This window comes from Thamnophis sirtalis, unplaced genomic scaffold (genome assembly GCF_051295495.1).
Source record: "Thamnophis sirtalis isolate CommonGarterSnake01/CBP01778 unplaced genomic scaffold, rThaSir2_p1.2 scaffold_14, whole genome shotgun sequence".
Lineage (NCBI taxonomy): Eukaryota > Metazoa > Chordata > Lepidosauria > Squamata > Natricidae > Thamnophis > Thamnophis sirtalis.
The window spans coordinates 22,325,360-22,341,441 of record NW_028261394.1 but is presented as its reverse complement, the minus strand read 5'-3'; the positions used below and the strand labels follow the sequence as shown (position 1 = coordinate 22,341,441).

Here is a 16,082-nt window from a genome sequence, read left to right as displayed (position 1 = left end):
GACAAAATAAGATTGTCTGAGATTGAGGCTACAGGTCTTCTTACAAGCGTTGCCAACATAAAAGAACGTTCGCTTCAGTTTTGGAACTCAACGACCAACTTGCTACAGCAAAGTGCTCTGCAAATAGTGATTTTAAAAAACACGAATCTACCACTTTTGCTCTTTAAAATTAACACCAAATCCTCAGGAACTAAAGGCAGCCCACAAAAATGAATGTCGCAGATCTGTAGATTGTACTTTTTGCTTCGCAAGACATCAAATGTTTTCTGTCGTCTGTCTCCCTCTTTAAATAGAAGCAGTGGGAAGTAGCACAATCCAATTATATGCCACATATATGTACACAAAATGAAAATTCAAGGGGCCTGTGCTGGGTCTTGAATACTCACATGTGGTTCTGTGTGTGTGTGTGAGAGAGAGAGAGAGAGAGGGAGGGAGAGAGGGAGGGAGGGGGAGGGAGAGAGGGGGAGAAGACAGAGCGAAGAGAGAGGAAAAACACAACAGAAAATCGTAAATCATATTTATAATGTCTACTCTTGAATGTAAAGAGCTAGTGGAGCCTCTGACCAACTTTACAGTCTCAAGAACCTTTCTATGGAAGCAACTCAACTCTGCTGCTGGAGATGGTCTGGAGAAGGAACAGGACAGAACTCATGGATAGCAGCTGGCAACACTCAGGGCATCCAAAGTCACTGGGGCGGAGATCCAGGCAAGCAGCCCTTTTCAAGAACATACCAGGATGGCACTGAGGCATCAGGAAGGGGTCACTGCTGAGCAGCATTTAATGAGCCACGAGCACTCAAGACCATGGAAATAACTGAACTCACACATCACTGGACAGAAACCTACACTTACAGTGAGAAGTAAAGAAAGCACTGAATGGTACCTTTCCCCCGCATGCAAGTCTAAGAGAACAAAAGGGCCCAGGTTTCCTTTAGAAACAACTTGAGAGCAACAGATTCTGGGTTCTTGGGCAACTCTTCTGCCTGAGGACTCTTTCCTGCTGAGACAAGCCACAAAGTCCTCTATGCAAAACACTGTGAAGAATGAGGGAAAGAAGGATAGAGAAAGGCCAAACGGCATTCTTTGCTCAAACCTGTCACTATTCTCTCCCATCTTCTGGAATCCTTTTGGACAGACCCCGGGAGCCGCTCTTCATTATTTCTCAGCAGCCAACCCCAACCTTCCCCTCTTCAGAAAGCAGCCGCCGCCCTTTGCCCGGCATCCTTGCTATGGCCAGCTAGGAGTTAAATTCTTATCCACAACAGTAAACCAAGTGTCCGTCGCCCTGCTGCTCCATCCTATTCTGCAGGGGAGAAGGACTGCCCCCAGGTTTCTATTACAGCTACGTCTTCCTTTAGTCTGTCACCATTGAATTCCCCCTGCTTTTCTTCCACAGGTCAGGAGGCCCTTTGGCCCACACACACAGCTGGCTCCTCTCCCCTGGGTAGAGAACCTGCCTGAGAAGAGCCACTTTTCAGAGGGAGACTAACTTTATTGGTCACCTGGGACAGCTAGCTGATGATCCGGCTAATGGCCTGCAAGGAAGGGAACTCCTCCTCCTCCAGGTGCAGGGCTTGATGAGAAACGAGGTCCTGCTGGGTCAGCACCTGCTGGCAGGTGGGGCAGACGCAGCAATCAAGATCAGAAGGCGGTTCTGTGTGCCAGACCCCCTTTCGGTTCTTCTTGGACCTGGTCGAGGAGGGGGAGGAGGAGCCAGCTGGAGCTTTGACCTTCAAGTCCTGGTAAGCAGAGAGCAGTTCCTGTTGCTTGGCTGTGTCTGGCAGGAGGACCAAGAGCTCATTGAAGATCTTGTTGAAGTTCTCGCCCAAGAGCTCCTGGCAGCTTTTGTAGTACTGCTCTGCTGAAATCAGACCCTAGGAAGGGAAATTGGACATTTAAGAAAAAGAAATGAAAAAAGCTAAGCCTGAATTGGCGCTAACACAAACGGGAAGCTCAGATCTGTGGTGGCACAAACATATTAGATCACAAACACAATCCCTACGTGCAAGAATGAAGACGAGAGATCCCATGGAAGTTTTTTCTCCATAGCCAAGGAAATCATCCAGTAACAGATCCTTCTCCCACTTTGCATAAGGATTTGGCAATTCCAGCAGGAGAAAGCAAGGGAACCGAACTCATCAAATTTGTAGACAACACTAAGCTGGGTGAAGGAATTGGCAACACTTTAGAAGACTTGAACACTGGGCCCTATCGAATTCAACACAATTCAGTGGTGCAAAAAGGAAGGTTTTATACTTAGGCAAGAAAAACCAACGCACAGGTATAGAATACACGGTTACCTGGCACGACAGCAATCCAGAAGTCCTAGTGGCCCACCTCTTCAGTCCGAGCCAGCTGTGTACTGCAGCTGCCAAAAAGGGCAATGCAGTCACATGGGCAGTATTAATAGAACCAAGATCACGGTAAGTGTTAGTGCCGCTTTAGGCTGCACTGCTGAGACCACAGTTGGAATACTGGGTCCAGCTCTGGGTGCCACAATACAAAAAAAGATGCTGAGCCCCTAGAAAGAGGACAAAGCGCAGCCGAGGTGAAGAGGGTCCTGCAGGTTAAACAGCTGCTTGTCTCTGTGTGCTGGGTCTTGGCCAGGACCAGGGCGGATCAATTGCCATGGAAACCTCAGCCATTTCTTGGAATACAATGTCAGGAAGACAAGACCAAGAGGTAAACCAAGCAGACAAGGGCACTAAAAGCAAGCAAAAAAGCTTTCTGATCCTCTCTGGAATCCGAATGCCTCAATCCTGAGAGCTTCTAGAACCTTTTATGTATTGAACTCAGGAAGAGTCGGATCATCCCCAACTGCAGTTTGTTGCATGTCAAAGTTTCAACTCTCTCCTACTTACAAAGTAATTCATAAATCTGAAGCACATCATCGCTTTCTATTTTTTTAATGAAGTAGACGCAGATAAAAACAACAGATAGCAAATTTTCCTGCTATTGAGGGTCCCTCTTAGTTTTAACCATCACTTCTGGGCCAATCCCTAGTTTCTACCTTAGTGATCAGGTGAAAGACGCCCCAGTAGTTGTCATTCTCCGTCTCCTCTTGAGGTTAAGGGGCATCACCACCTGAGCGTGGAGAAAGGCTCGCTTGGGAGAAGTCCTCCCCGTTGTCACCCACACCACGGAGAACCGCATGCCTCCTGCCAGGCCTCGCTTTGAAGCATGGCTCCTCCTCAGCAGACAGGTCAGATTCTCGCTTACAGATCTTGCTCAGGATCAAGGGCAAAAGTCTCCCTCCCCTCCCTGGGTCTTCTGCTGAGGCACAACAAGCCCTCGCCCCATTTCTGAGGATAATGCCAAGCCTCTAAGGAGACCAAAGGCCAATCAGCCTCTTTGAAAAGCAATATTCCAAAATGCTGGCTGGTTGCTCACAATGTCAGTCTCACTTCTATCCAGAATGATGAATAGTTTCTCACAAAGAAATGTTCATCTAAAGGCAGATTCACAATTGCCAGGAAGACCCCACATGGCGTCAACTGTTGCTATGAAATTAATTTCCTGGCTACTCACCTGCCTGAACTGCCCCGAGTACATCTTAAATTTGTTGAACTGAGATTCATCTTCTTGAAGAAATTCTCTGATGGACTGAATTAGCTGGATGTTCCGTTGCTGGAAGTTTTCCAGGATCAGATAGGGTCCCTGACAGAGTTTGGGCCTGTTTTCAGAAAAAGAAAAACATAGCTATCTATACTGAGAAGCACCAGGTGATCTATTGCTGTTGTTCTTTGAATCTGTCATGAATACCCCAGCCAGAAATTCCTAAACCAGATGCCAGAGCCCAGAATCCAGGATTCCTAGAGGTGGAAGAGGCCACCACTTGCCCAGGGCCAGAATCCAAGCATCTCAGATAGATGCCTGTCCAAAGAGCCACACAGCTGGCACTCTTGTCAATGTTCTGCTGCAAGGGGCCCTCCTTCGGGGAGGAGGGGGGGGCTCAGGATTCTGTTGTGCCAGAGTTCCTTCTCTGCAATATCTCCCCCCCCCCCGCCCTCGGTTGTCACAGATCCCTCTAATCCATTATAAGAAAGGGAAAGGCTGCTTCATAAAATAAGACCAGATACTGGCTTGATTTTAATGACCTGTATCCTCACTGTAAAATGTGACAAAAACAGGCACAAGAAGTTAGAGCTATGGCAAATTTGAAACTCAAATAGTGACAGCAAGGAAGCCCTGGGGCACTTGTCCACAAGCTCATGCACTGCTGTCACATATCTCCCGAAAAACTATGGATTTGTTTCGAGGAGGTGCCAATTGGTACATCATGGTATGTAGACCTAGAGAGCGAGAAACTCTCTGCAGGTGACAGAAGTTGCTTAACTGTCTGAGCTTGGAAGCAAAGCAAATTGGTATTTGGATGGGAGACCCACAAAGAAATTCTAAGGCTACAGGCTATGACCAGGAAGTTGTAGAAGGCTGCAATGGCGTGCTGTTGACAAAATTATTATTATTATTTCTTTTATTCATTAAACAAGAAACTCAAGTGAACATTTAAAGATGTGTCACAAATACCACTGACTGGTGCTAATGGTTGATACAGTTTCCTGGCAGCATCCTAGGTATCAACCAAGTACCTTCTTAAAATATAAGATGTTCCGAGTAGCACAGTTTTTTGCAGTTCCACTGGTGTTAGCGAAGGAAGCTGCAATTTGTTGATGTATCTTATAAAATTCTTGGACATGGTGCCAAGTGCCCCAATGACAATGGGTATCACTGTTACATGCTTCACCCATAGCCACGTAGTTTCGATGGCCAAGTTGCGATATTTTGTGATTTTTTTCCTAGTTATTTTTCTTTGACTCTGTCATCTCCTGGTACAGCGATATCAATAAACTGTACACTTTGGCCCTCTACAACTGTGATATCTGGCATGTTGTGTTCCAAATGATGATCTGTTTGTATTTGAAAGTCCCACAAGATCTTCACCACCTCATTTTCGGTAACTTTTTCCACTTTGTGTTCCCATGACTTTTTGGATACGGGTAAGTCATATTTTTTACATAATGACCAGTGGATTAATTTAGCAACTCAGTTGTGTCTAGCTTTGTACTCACTTTGTGCAATTTTGCTGCATTCACATATTAAATGTGAAACAGTTTTGACTTTGTTGTTGCAAAGTCAGCAGCTTGGATTGTCAGTGGATTTTTGTATCTTTGCTTTCATGGCATTCGTTTGTAGTGCTTGTTCTTGAGCAGCCAGTATTAAACCTTCTGTTTCTTTCTTGATGGTTCCAATCTTAAACCATGTCCACGAGTTTTCCAGACAGGTGTTAATCCAGCTGTGGAGTAATGAGTCGAATGCCTTCTTGTAATCAATGCATGCCATATTTAAATTTGTTTTTCTTTGTTTTGCATTTTTTAGTTCCATTTTGTCAATGAGCAGCTGATTTTTTGTTCCTCTTGATTTTTTATAATTTCCTTTTTGTTCTACTGGATACAAACTGTTTGCCATCAGATGATTGAATACCTAATTTGCCAGTATTATTGTAAAAAGTTTGAACGTTGTTGGCAGACAATTAATTGAGAGATAGTTGCTTGGTTCTGTGCCCTTTTCTGGATCTTTCATTATCAAGTATGTTCGACCAGCTGTTAACCATTCTTCACTTGTTGTATTTTGAAGCATTTGATCAAATTGAGGGGCCATGCGATGATGGAGGCTGATCAGGTGTTTCCATGCAGTTCATCCAGGCCAGGTGCACTCCAGTTCTTCACCTTCTTTGCTTGTTTTGCAACCATGTCAGTTTATATTATATTTCCCATTTTGTTTCGTGTTGTTTATTGTTGAATAGCTTTGATCCAGGAGGCAGTTTTGTTGTGTTCCACTGGGTTTTCCCACAGTTCTTTCCAAAAGTTCTAAGTTTTTTCTTTACCTGGATGAACATTAGTTTTCATCAAGGGATCGATAAAAGAAGTGTTGGTTTCTTCTGAACTGGACATTTTCATGATATTGTTTTATTTGTTCTTCCTATCTTTCAATTTTGTTGTTGTTGCTATTACACATTGCTTTAGTTTTTCCATGATTTCCGTTATTGTTTTTTCCTCCAGGTTGTATTTTTTGTGTAAACAATTTTTCAGCTTTTTGTTCCTTTAGTTTTCCTCCTTTCAAATACTTCAGATTGCTGACATCCCCTTATAGTTTTTTAAATTTTATTTTCAAGTCAAATTTTCCACTTTGGTGTTCCAGTGGGTTTCTTTTTTGACTTTTTATAATCCAATTCTGCAGTTATAATGGTGGCTGTGCTATACACTAGTTGATTGCTTTCATATAGTGTGCTGGATAATTATAATTATTATTATAAATTATTCTATTCTCAAAAAATCTGAGATCTGTCCATGCAGTCCTCAAAATTCAAGGAAGCCTCCTTGCTCCCTTATCATTTTTGATATTTTTTGAAATTGAATAAAGAGGTTGCAAAATATTAACAGCAGCTGTTTAAGCTGCTAAGTATAAATACAAAACAGACAAGCATAAAGATAATCTCTGCAACCTTGAGCAGAAAAGCCAGACTGATCCTTCTGGGGAGAGCTTCTCCCCAGTCCCCAAAGGCCTTCCTTCCTGGCCCCATGGCCTGAGGCCGAGAAAACTGGCCCTGGAGCCATTCAGGAGGGGCAGAAAGCACCAGTTACCCAGAAGGGCTACTCTCACACTTACTCTTTCACTGAAGCTGGGGCATTTTCTGAAGTACCGGTGGTTGGAATAGGAGTGAAGCCAGGGGGTGGTTTACTAGGAGGCACCGACAGCCCAGGAGGGGGTGGGGGGCTATTAAGTAGCACCACAGAATTGAAACCTAGAAAACAGGAGGAAGTGAGACAGCAGTTAGAGCAGGCACTGACAGCCCCCGCAGGTCCCTGTTGTTAACCACTCTCGCTCTTGTTGCGTCTCCCCCCCCCCACAATCCCTATCCCAATCCCATAAATCCAGTAAAGATTTTGTAAAGCAAAGAGGTGTAAGAAGCACATGCAATTCAGTGGTGGACAATGTCTGAGCTGAGATCCCAGAGTGGCTCCTGATAAAAAGATCCCAGGCGGAGGATCTGGAGGAGCAGAGGACCCGGAGTGAAGGGTCACAGCCTGGCCCAGCAGCTGCAGCCACTCCATGCCTGACCACTCTCAATGAGGAGAGTCGAGGAAAGGCCCAAATGTCCTCAACCCATCTTGCTTCCCAAAGCCAAATTCAACTGCCACGTTTTGCCCTCTTACAGCTCCCACCAGGCCCTTCTCCAAACCTAGGACCGAGGAGCACCCGCAGCCCTTACCTGGGGGTGGAGGCATGCGAGGTGGCCCGGTGTTCCCAAGGGCTGGAAAGTCTTCCTGAGGCAACAGGCACTGGCCACCTCCGGAGGGCTTCTTAAGGCCAGGAGGCTCTTTGGGAGCCCTGCAGGGCAGCGGGGGCTTTTCTGAGTGACCGTTTACCAGAGTGGCAGATGTGCTGAGAAGGTCAGGACCGGCAGTGACGGGCGAGGACTGCTCAGCATCGTCTACCTTCTCGAGAGAGTGGGGGGCAGCTGGCACTTCCTGCAAGACTGTTCTCAGCTTCTCAGTCCCAACTTTCTTCTTCTTACCCACTTTGGCAAAAGTCTGAGAGTTGGAAGCTGCCAGCAAGGAGGAGACATCCACCATGGTTGGCGCACTACGGATCTCCTGGGTGGAAACGCTGCCGCTGCCGTCCTGAAAGTTACCAGGGATTGCCACTTTGCTCTTTTTGCTGGCTTTGCTGCTGCCGGGAGGGGGCCCTTTTCTGGCCGGCTGGCTGGCTGTGGCCGTCATTGCTCGGGCCATGTTCTTACTGGAGCCACCACTCCAGGCTGAGGCGAGGGTTGACACCGTCTTACTGCTCGGTCGTACTTTAGAGACCAAGGCAGGGAAGTCTTCCTCCTGAAATCCCGTCTTTTGGGCTGTAGCCATGTATGACAAGGGCAGAGAGGCAGAGACCACAGGCGGAGCAGAAGAGAAGGAAAGCCTGGGAAAGTCCTCTTCATCAAGCTTTACTGGCGCCAACTGAGATGAGCTGAAAGAGAAAGCACCGATGCAGGACAACCCCTCCCTCTGCACTCCTGAGGCAAAGGGCCCGGTTGGGGGGAGAGGAGAGAGGGGGCTCAGAGGGTAGAGAGCAGAAGGGCAGCTTAGAGCCAAGGACATTGATGGAAGGTTTCAAGGCAAACACTCCATGGGGGCTTTAAAAAGACACAATTGTTCAGAGGACAGCAATTTTAGCCTCTGGGGCAGCTCTGAAAGCACGAGAGGCCGAGTACTTTCCCCCGCGGGAGAAGCAGCAGCAGCCTCACCATCGCTGGCAAGGCTAGAGCCACTGACCTTTGCCTCCCAATTCAGATCTGAAGCTTCAAGCTGTGAGGACCAAGCAAAGGACCATCACAACCGGAGAAGGGAGAGGAGTCTTGAAGTGGCCTCTGAAGACCGGAGTCTGACCCCTTTCTGCAAGGCCTTGCTCACATCTGTTGGGGAGAATCCCTGATCTTGTGGCCAGTTTATTTCTCCACGCTACCAAAGACTTACCTTGGCACAGAATTCATGTTTGGCGAGCCAATGGCAGGAAAGTCATCTTGGCTTAAGGCAGCCTTGGGAACCGCTTCCTTAGGAACTTGGGAAAAACAGAGAACACAATTTAACCAAAAGGCTACCGAGAACTCCAGCAAGACGGCAAGGCCATCACCTCACCAACATGGAGAAGCCCAATGTCTGAGACAAAGCCCAGCGCGGATTTTGGGGGCGGAGCGAGGACTCACCTGGTTCTTCGGATGAAGGCTTCACCCCTCGCTTAGAGACTGTTGGCTCAGGATCTTTGGCATCTTCCTTCTTGGGGCGACAGCTGTCCCCTTTATCCTCCACCCTGTTTTTCTCTTCTTGCCTTTTGGCAGCTACTGAGGCCCGAACAGCTGCGGCAACATCCCGGTCTTCTTCTTCTCTGCAGAATTTTTCAAGCAAAACCAAGAGAGGTCAGAGAGGCATTTCCCATACTTCCCAGGAGGGGGACAAGCAATGCTAAGATATTGTGGGCAAGATGCAGGAAAGGCAGCCTGTTATGCGGAAGGAAGGGAGTGGATAACACCAAGAAGAAATTATGAACCCAGACATCTCCCCATCTTTGAATCCAGCTGGGAGACCTGACAACCGGATCCAATTGCTGCCCCCTCTAACAGGCAAAAGAAAAACGCCCTTTCTATCAACTTCTCATTACCTCTGGGACACAGATCAGCAGGCGCACCCCCATAATGAACCCTTTGCACAGAGAGTGAAATGAGCCTCCACAACATCCTCTGGCCAGAAGCCGTTCTATAATATCTACCACTAGGGATCCCCCAGTCACCATGGAAAGCTGCTGTGGCCACATGCACCTGAAATGCAGGCTCAAGCCCAGCCCAAACTCCAAGGACTGGGGGAGGGTGGATAGGAAGGAGCTGTGATGATGACCCTGAAGCTGATTCTGCTGGCAGTTCTCCAGAGTGACTCAATCCAGCTGCTTAGATGAGCAGGAGCCTGATCCCAGGGGACTACAGTCCCATAGTATGCTCCTCTCTGCATGGAGCGTAGCAAAGGCCCTTCATAGGTCTCACCTGACAGGGTCAGTCCTGGCCCAGCAACAGCTGCCCAGCAATAGCCCACTAAAAACAACTATCTCATTTAGATTGTGTGCCTGCACCTGTCACTCTCATCCTGGACCAGTTGTCACAAGAAACCCTAACCCTCCCCCCACATCCCATCAACCTTTATCTAGCACCCGTTTAGCCTTGGCCATTGGTTGACTAAATTCTTGTGAACAAGAACAAGAAGCAAACAAGAAGAGCTAGCCAAAACATGGGCAACTGTGCAGGCAGAAGCTACGGGTGGCTTTTCCTGGGCAAAGGCTGCAGAGCCCAGAAGTAGCAGGCAGAACATCAGGCTCAGGGCAGGTTTTGCCCCGAATATGGCCAGAAGCTGGAAGGGGAAACTCATTTAAAGCAGGTTTTCCATTAAAGCAAACATTGCTGTAGGTTAACATGGAGCACAAGGCAAAAACAAAAAAGGATAAAATGGATGATGCCATGAGAAGTGAGAAGGGTTTACTGCAAGCTTCTTCTATGCTGGCCTCTCTGTGCAGCTCCTGGCCTGGCTCCGAGGGCCTCCTGAAGGCCAGCAGGTCCTTCCCAGTCCCGGCCCACCTGAAGGAAAGCCCCCAAACAATCACCACTGCTCTTACCTCTTGTATCGCCAGCTGCCTCTCCTGTTCTGCTGCCCACCTCGGGATCCTGACCTGCTTCCTCTCATCTGCCTGTTATATCGATCAACTTCATCGTAGTCTTCACCACTCACAACCCCTGGAACATAAACACAACAGTAAAACCATCTCAAAAAAGAAAGCTGGATTCTGGGCTTGCCCTACACGCAAATCAAATGAGTTAACATATTGTCTTTATTCTAGTCGGAGGGTTAGCGCAGGAGATATCGGCATCCTGGCACCCCCAATATCACCAGGCAAACCCTTCATCCCATCAGGATGGAAACAGGAACTTTTGGAATACTACAGACTGGGTTCCACTTATGACCATTTGTTTAGTGCTGGTTCAAAGCCATGAGGGCCCTGGAAAAATACGCCTTTCGGTCTGAACTTGCATACAGGACAGCTCTGGAGTGCCAGGATCGCACATCCAGTTGCAGCACGATTGCAACTTGCAACTTTTTTTTGCTGATCTCTGGCATAAAACTCATTGGGGAAGCTGGATATGCTTAACAATGACAAGATTCACTTACTAACGGCCATAAACATTGTCATAAAATTGGTTCCCACTAGTGACCACAACTACTTATGATGGGAATTCTGATCCCAACTGTGGTCATAAGTGGAGGACTTATGAGCAAAGATTTGGGGGGGGAAATGGCATTTTTCACTACTATGAGAAAGTAGAGTTCTCGAGGGAATGGTGAGAGAGTAAAGAGCCCGCCAGAAAAACCATGATGCCCAGCCGTGCCCAAAGGGACCCTTCCGCCAGAGACTCCCTGCCCTCCCTCCCTCCCGGCCTACCCTCGTTTCTCCGCTGGTGTCTCGGGGCATAGTTGAACTGCAGGTCAATCTGCCGATTCTGCCTGGCTTCAGCCCGGTTTTTGCTGTGACAAGCTGTCTTGTGGGCTTTGTAGTCGATTTCAGTCCGAAAGGCATGGGTGAACTGCTCAGTGCTGCAGCGACCTTCTTCGCAGAGGAAGTGCTTCTCCCGGAAGTGTTCACGGAGGTACTCATAATCACTGCGAGAGAGAGATACAGCCCATGGGTGCTTGTGGGCTCCTCCACACTGGTCTTAGATGGAGGCAGTGATAGAAAGGGAGATCACCCTGAAGTTATTCCACTGTGCCAGTTTCTGAAACCATCTTGCAACCTCAGGAATGTATTTTCAGTACAAATCTTAAAATGCTCGCCTTTTCATAGGTATTTTTTTACCACAGAAGACAGGTAGTCCAACCCCAACCTCCCTCCTATGCAGGATCTGCTAAATCCACAGACTACACCTATGGTGCATAAAGCTTCCTAAAGTGCTCCTCATAGGCCCAGTTTTCCAGTCACCTTCGGAGAAGCCCTTCTCTCAACTTGCTCGTTTGTCAGCTCTGAAAGACAGACCAGGCACAGAATTCCACGGGGAAACTGAGGGAGAGCAGCAGAGTCCAGAAGAACAACTGCTTCCCATTACAGTGGAATCTCCGGTTAACGACCGTAATCAGTTTGAGGACTTTGGTCGCAACCCGATTTGATTGTGACTGGAAACAAGATTGGCTGCGCATACGTGTACAAAAAAATAATAATGGTGCAGCAGGGGAAATTGCTGCGGTGGTGTTTGATCGCCACCCAATGATGTGTTTGCAACCAGTGAAACATTTAGCGAATTTTTGGGTTGGCAGCCGATTTGGTCATGGTCAGAAGCATTTGTGAGGTTCTACTGCATCCAGATTCTAAGTTTCTGTTAATACAGAATCTCAAGGCAGCCACACCACACCACTGCCTCTCCTTCAACCTGTGATCTGGTAGGACATCCAAATCCTTTTCCTGTGAATCTAGTGTCTTGAATTATTTCCACAATAATAAAATAGCATTATAATGGCACGTTATATATTCTGTTTCCTGTAAACTTCTGCTTATTACCGTCTTTCTCCAAAAAGACCACTCACCTTGAAAAGAAGCCCTATCACGATTTTGAGCACATGCAATCAAATTAAGCCCCACCCACAAAATTAGCCCTAATTAAGACCCCGCCCACCCCAGGTTGCAGTGGTGGGGCGAGGCACATAGGTAGAAAATAAGCTAAGGTGGGGGTGGGGGGTTGGAGCTGCCCTCCTTACCAGGCCTCACACACCGACACCTGCCTTACCTTCTTCTGTGGCCACTTGCCGCCACTCGCATGCATTATCCTGGCCTCCGTTTTGGCTTCCAATGCCTGCCAGAAGGCCAAGAAGCAGCCAATAGTAGAGCTCCATTATCAAAGGTGATGCGTGCAAGCAGCCGCAGAAGAAGTCGGCCAGCCGCAAGCTCCTGTCGGTGCCACCGGTGCAAGGTGCGTCAATAATTATAACCCTCCAAAAAGAAGGCCTAGCCATTTTTTCAAGGGGGGGGTCAAAAGGAACACGGTAGCTTTCAAATTTTAAAGAACTGCCGTCTCTCCAGAGAATATTGAAAATTAGCCAGATTAACAGCATAATGAGTAAGCAAATCAAAGAAGGGAAATAATGAGCCTAGCTTGACTACCAAGGCAGGGCAAGGACTTCCTCTTGTGAGCTACTCTTGTCTCTCTCTCACCCAGCAGCAGCTCAGAAGGATCCTGCAAACTATTCCAGAGTCAAAGATGCAATGAGAGGAACTACTATGATAACCCTGCCCCAACCAGCATTGTAGGCAAGAATAATAGCGAGTTCACATAGCTAAAGTCTTCCCAGGCTGGGGAAGACTGTACTGGTGATGGAATAGCCCTGGCCCATCCCAGGCCTTCCAACGGAAGAGGCCTGCTGCGGATCCTATCAGCCCAGGAATGAAGACACTCTTCCACATGGAGACATTCTGCTGACGGGAGTGAGGTCAACCCACCACCCTGAAGACCTGGTTCTGCCGGCTGGCCTGGGCGCCAATGGAGACACGTCAGGCTGGAAGTGGTTGGTTTGGGGACAGAAGGTACCACTCCTGTTCCATGGGAGCCCCTGGAGTTGCTTTTACTCCTTTTACTCTATGTATGTCTTGTAATTTTAGCTATTTCCGTATTTCTAACTGAATGTTATGTTATTCTACTGCATTGTAACCTGCCCAGAGTTGCTCTCGACAGACGGCATACACATTTCATAAATAAAATAAATGTAGCATCCCAGACCTACTATACCCCATCTGCCAAAGGAACCAGCCACCTGTATCAAGGCCCTACTATAAGCAGAGAAGATGGTCCTGATGGAAATACACAGGACCCGTTACTTAGGCAGAAGTTACTGAAATATTTTCAAAGTCCAGGACGAGACAACACACGGAGGAAGTGACTCAGGCAGGCACCTTTAAATCACAGGAGGAGGAACTACAGCACCAAGATTGCTGTCAGCCGCACTTAGGAAATCAACTCCACCAGAAGGCTAAATCTCTTGTTTATTGAGACTGGCTCAATAAATATGGCAAATATTACAAGACTAATTATGCTGTGCCTTCTCCTTTCTAGAGTTCAGTGCATTAAGGAAGCAGCTGCCTCTTCTTTCTTACTTTCTAGCGTCAATCTTGGGGGTCAGCTGGAGTCACAGACCTGTAATATTCTTGAGCTCCATCAGAATCACAGAAGTGGCAGAAATAGTGGTCTCTCCTCAGGTGCTTTAGTAACTCATCATTATCCAAATATCGCTCGTCACAAAATTTACACAAGGGGTGCCCCCGGTGAGATGTGTCGTCGGGATCTCCGTGGATTCTGTGCCGAGCAAGATCCTTGCGGGAATACCACTTGCGCTCGTATGTAAAGATCTGGAAGGTTAAGAGGGAACGGCCTTCATGTTTTCAGTAGAAACGAATCCCCCCCTCAGCCCCTCCCCCTGCCTCACTCCCCCCCGCCTGCCTCACTCCCCCCCCCCCCGCTTGCCTTCAGGTGCTTCACGCAGAGCTTGCAGCAAAAGAGCTCATGCTGCTTCCTCATGTGCTGCTCCAGCTCCACAATGGTGGGAAAAGCCCGGGAGTCCGTGCACAGAGGGCATTCGTGTTGCAGGAGTTTCCTAGGAGGGGAAAAACACACATGAGGGACAAGAACCACATGCTGCAGGATGCTTCAGCCACTGATACCAGTTCTCACACAGGGGCATCTTTCCCTCTGCGAGCACGCTTGTGTTTCTCCTTCCTTCCTTCCTTTCTTTCCTAGGGTGTGAGGATGTTTATTAAATGAATACATAAATGAAAGCTTTTGCATACAAAAGCTAAGTAAGTTTATTTTGCATATATTTTTTTTCACAATGCAAGAGCAGCTTCCACTCAGTTTGCTTAGTTGCCCGACTCCTAAACACACTGACAAAAAGGCCAGAGGGACGGGTGGAAGTTTCAATGTAAACATGGAATATTTCACATTTGAAAGCAAAAGTATTTGTTGGAATTCTTGTATAAGTACGTTATCTTTTTCTTAATCATACTAATTGGAGAGACGTGTTTCTTGATCATTTCCAGACTAAGAGTTGCTACAGGTCCTGGCAAGCGCTGCCCAGAGCATCTCCTGGAAAATTCATTCATTCCATCCAGTCTCCAGACAATTTTCAAATGTGGCTGGTATGAAAATCATTGTCGTTCCTTTGCTGACCAGCCAGTGTGCCTGTATTACCCTAAGAAAGGAAGCTACAGAACATTTACCTATAGAGAGCATAAATCTTTCCATCAGTAAAATAGATGTCATATTTCTTCTCATGTTGTAACTGGCTGAGTATGATTGTTGAAAAGGCTGGCAGTTTCTTCCCAAAAACCACCTGTGGGGAGAGAAGCAGGAAGAGGTAAGGAACACAGAATGTCCAGGCCCCAAACAGCTTGCGGCACAAGGAGGCTCCAGAGGGCACCTCTGAGAGAGAATTAATATTTCCAAGAGAGATCATCATCCAGATAATTCCCAAGAGAGATCATCATCCAGAGGAAGAATATAGGGAACTCAAATCCCTAATAATTGCCATCCTAATCTATCCTGCACATTGCGGGAGGAAAAACAAAACTGAACAGGCTCACAGTACACATTTCTCTCAAGAGGCCCAGAAGAATAGAAGCGGTGGTCTCACTGGGCTTAGCTATTTAATACACAGGCACCTTGAAAAGTTCAACTTTGGATTTCAGTGAATTAGAGGTTTGTCTCATGGCTGCAATAAGGTTAAACGTGGGCAGTCGTTGTTGAAAAAGCACAGAGCAAATAAGTTCTCACACTTTCCAGCAACATATGGGAAAACTGCCACTAACAGCATAGAATAACCTAGTTGGAAGGGACCTTGGAGGTCTTTCTAGTCCAGTCGCTTGCTCAAGTAGGAGAAATGGCTGTCCAGTCTCTTCTTAAAAACCTCCAGTTCTTCTGAAGGCAACCCCTTCCACTGATTAATTGTTCTCACAATTAATTAATGAATCTCACAAGTAATTGTTAGGAAATTTCTCCTTAGTTTCCATCCATTGATTCTTGTCCTGCTTTCAGGTGTTTTGGAGAATAAGGGGCTGCCTCTTCTTTGTGGCAGCCCCTCAAATACTGGAAGACTGCTATCATGTCACCCCTTGTCCTTCTTTTCACTAGACAGACCCAATCCCTGAAACTCTTCTTCATATGTTTTAGCCTCCATCCCCTTAATTATCGTTGTTGCTCTTCCTTGCACACTTTCTGGAATCTCAACATCTTTTTTATATTGTGGTGACCAAAACTGGACACAGTGTTCCAAGTGTGGTCTTACCAAGACCTTATAAAGAGATACTACTGCTTCTTGTGTTCTTGATGCTATCCCTCTGTCTTCAAGGCTGGGAGCGTGAGAATGGAAGTTTCTTTTTGAGCTCTTCTCTACCGGAAATAGAAAAGACGTAATCACTTTCTATTTCCCACCCTCTGATTCCAAGCACTTTTCTTGATG

At 47.0% G+C, this 16,082-nt stretch overlaps 1 protein-coding gene across 2 annotated transcripts in view; it reads right to left on the bottom strand.

Moving 5' to 3' along the window:
- Nucleotides 1-502: 502 nt before the first annotated feature.
- ZNF598 (zinc finger protein 598, E3 ubiquitin ligase) overlaps nt 503-16,082 on the bottom strand; it is a 29,161-nt gene continuing 13,581 nt past the window's right edge. For both annotated transcript variants that reach the window (XM_087728935.1, XM_087728936.1), the window contains exons 2-12: nt 14,845-14,957; nt 14,093-14,222; nt 13,766-13,977; nt 11,032-11,249; nt 10,210-10,327; nt 8,759-8,937; nt 8,529-8,613; nt 7,271-8,022; nt 6,667-6,802; nt 3,529-3,673; nt 503-1,874 (exon numbers count right to left, since the gene is read on the bottom strand). In XM_087728935.1, coding sequence (XP_087585061.1) covers nt 1,512-1,874; nt 3,529-3,673; nt 6,667-6,802; nt 7,271-8,022; nt 8,529-8,613; nt 8,759-8,937; nt 10,210-10,327; nt 11,032-11,249; nt 13,766-13,977; nt 14,093-14,222; nt 14,845-14,957 — 2,451 coding nt within the window. In that variant the 3' untranslated portion in view covers nt 503-1,511. The remainder of the gene's footprint in view (nt 1,875-3,528; nt 3,674-6,666; nt 6,803-7,270; nt 8,023-8,528; nt 8,614-8,758; nt 8,938-10,209; nt 10,328-11,031; nt 11,250-13,765; nt 13,978-14,092; nt 14,223-14,844; nt 14,958-16,082) is intronic.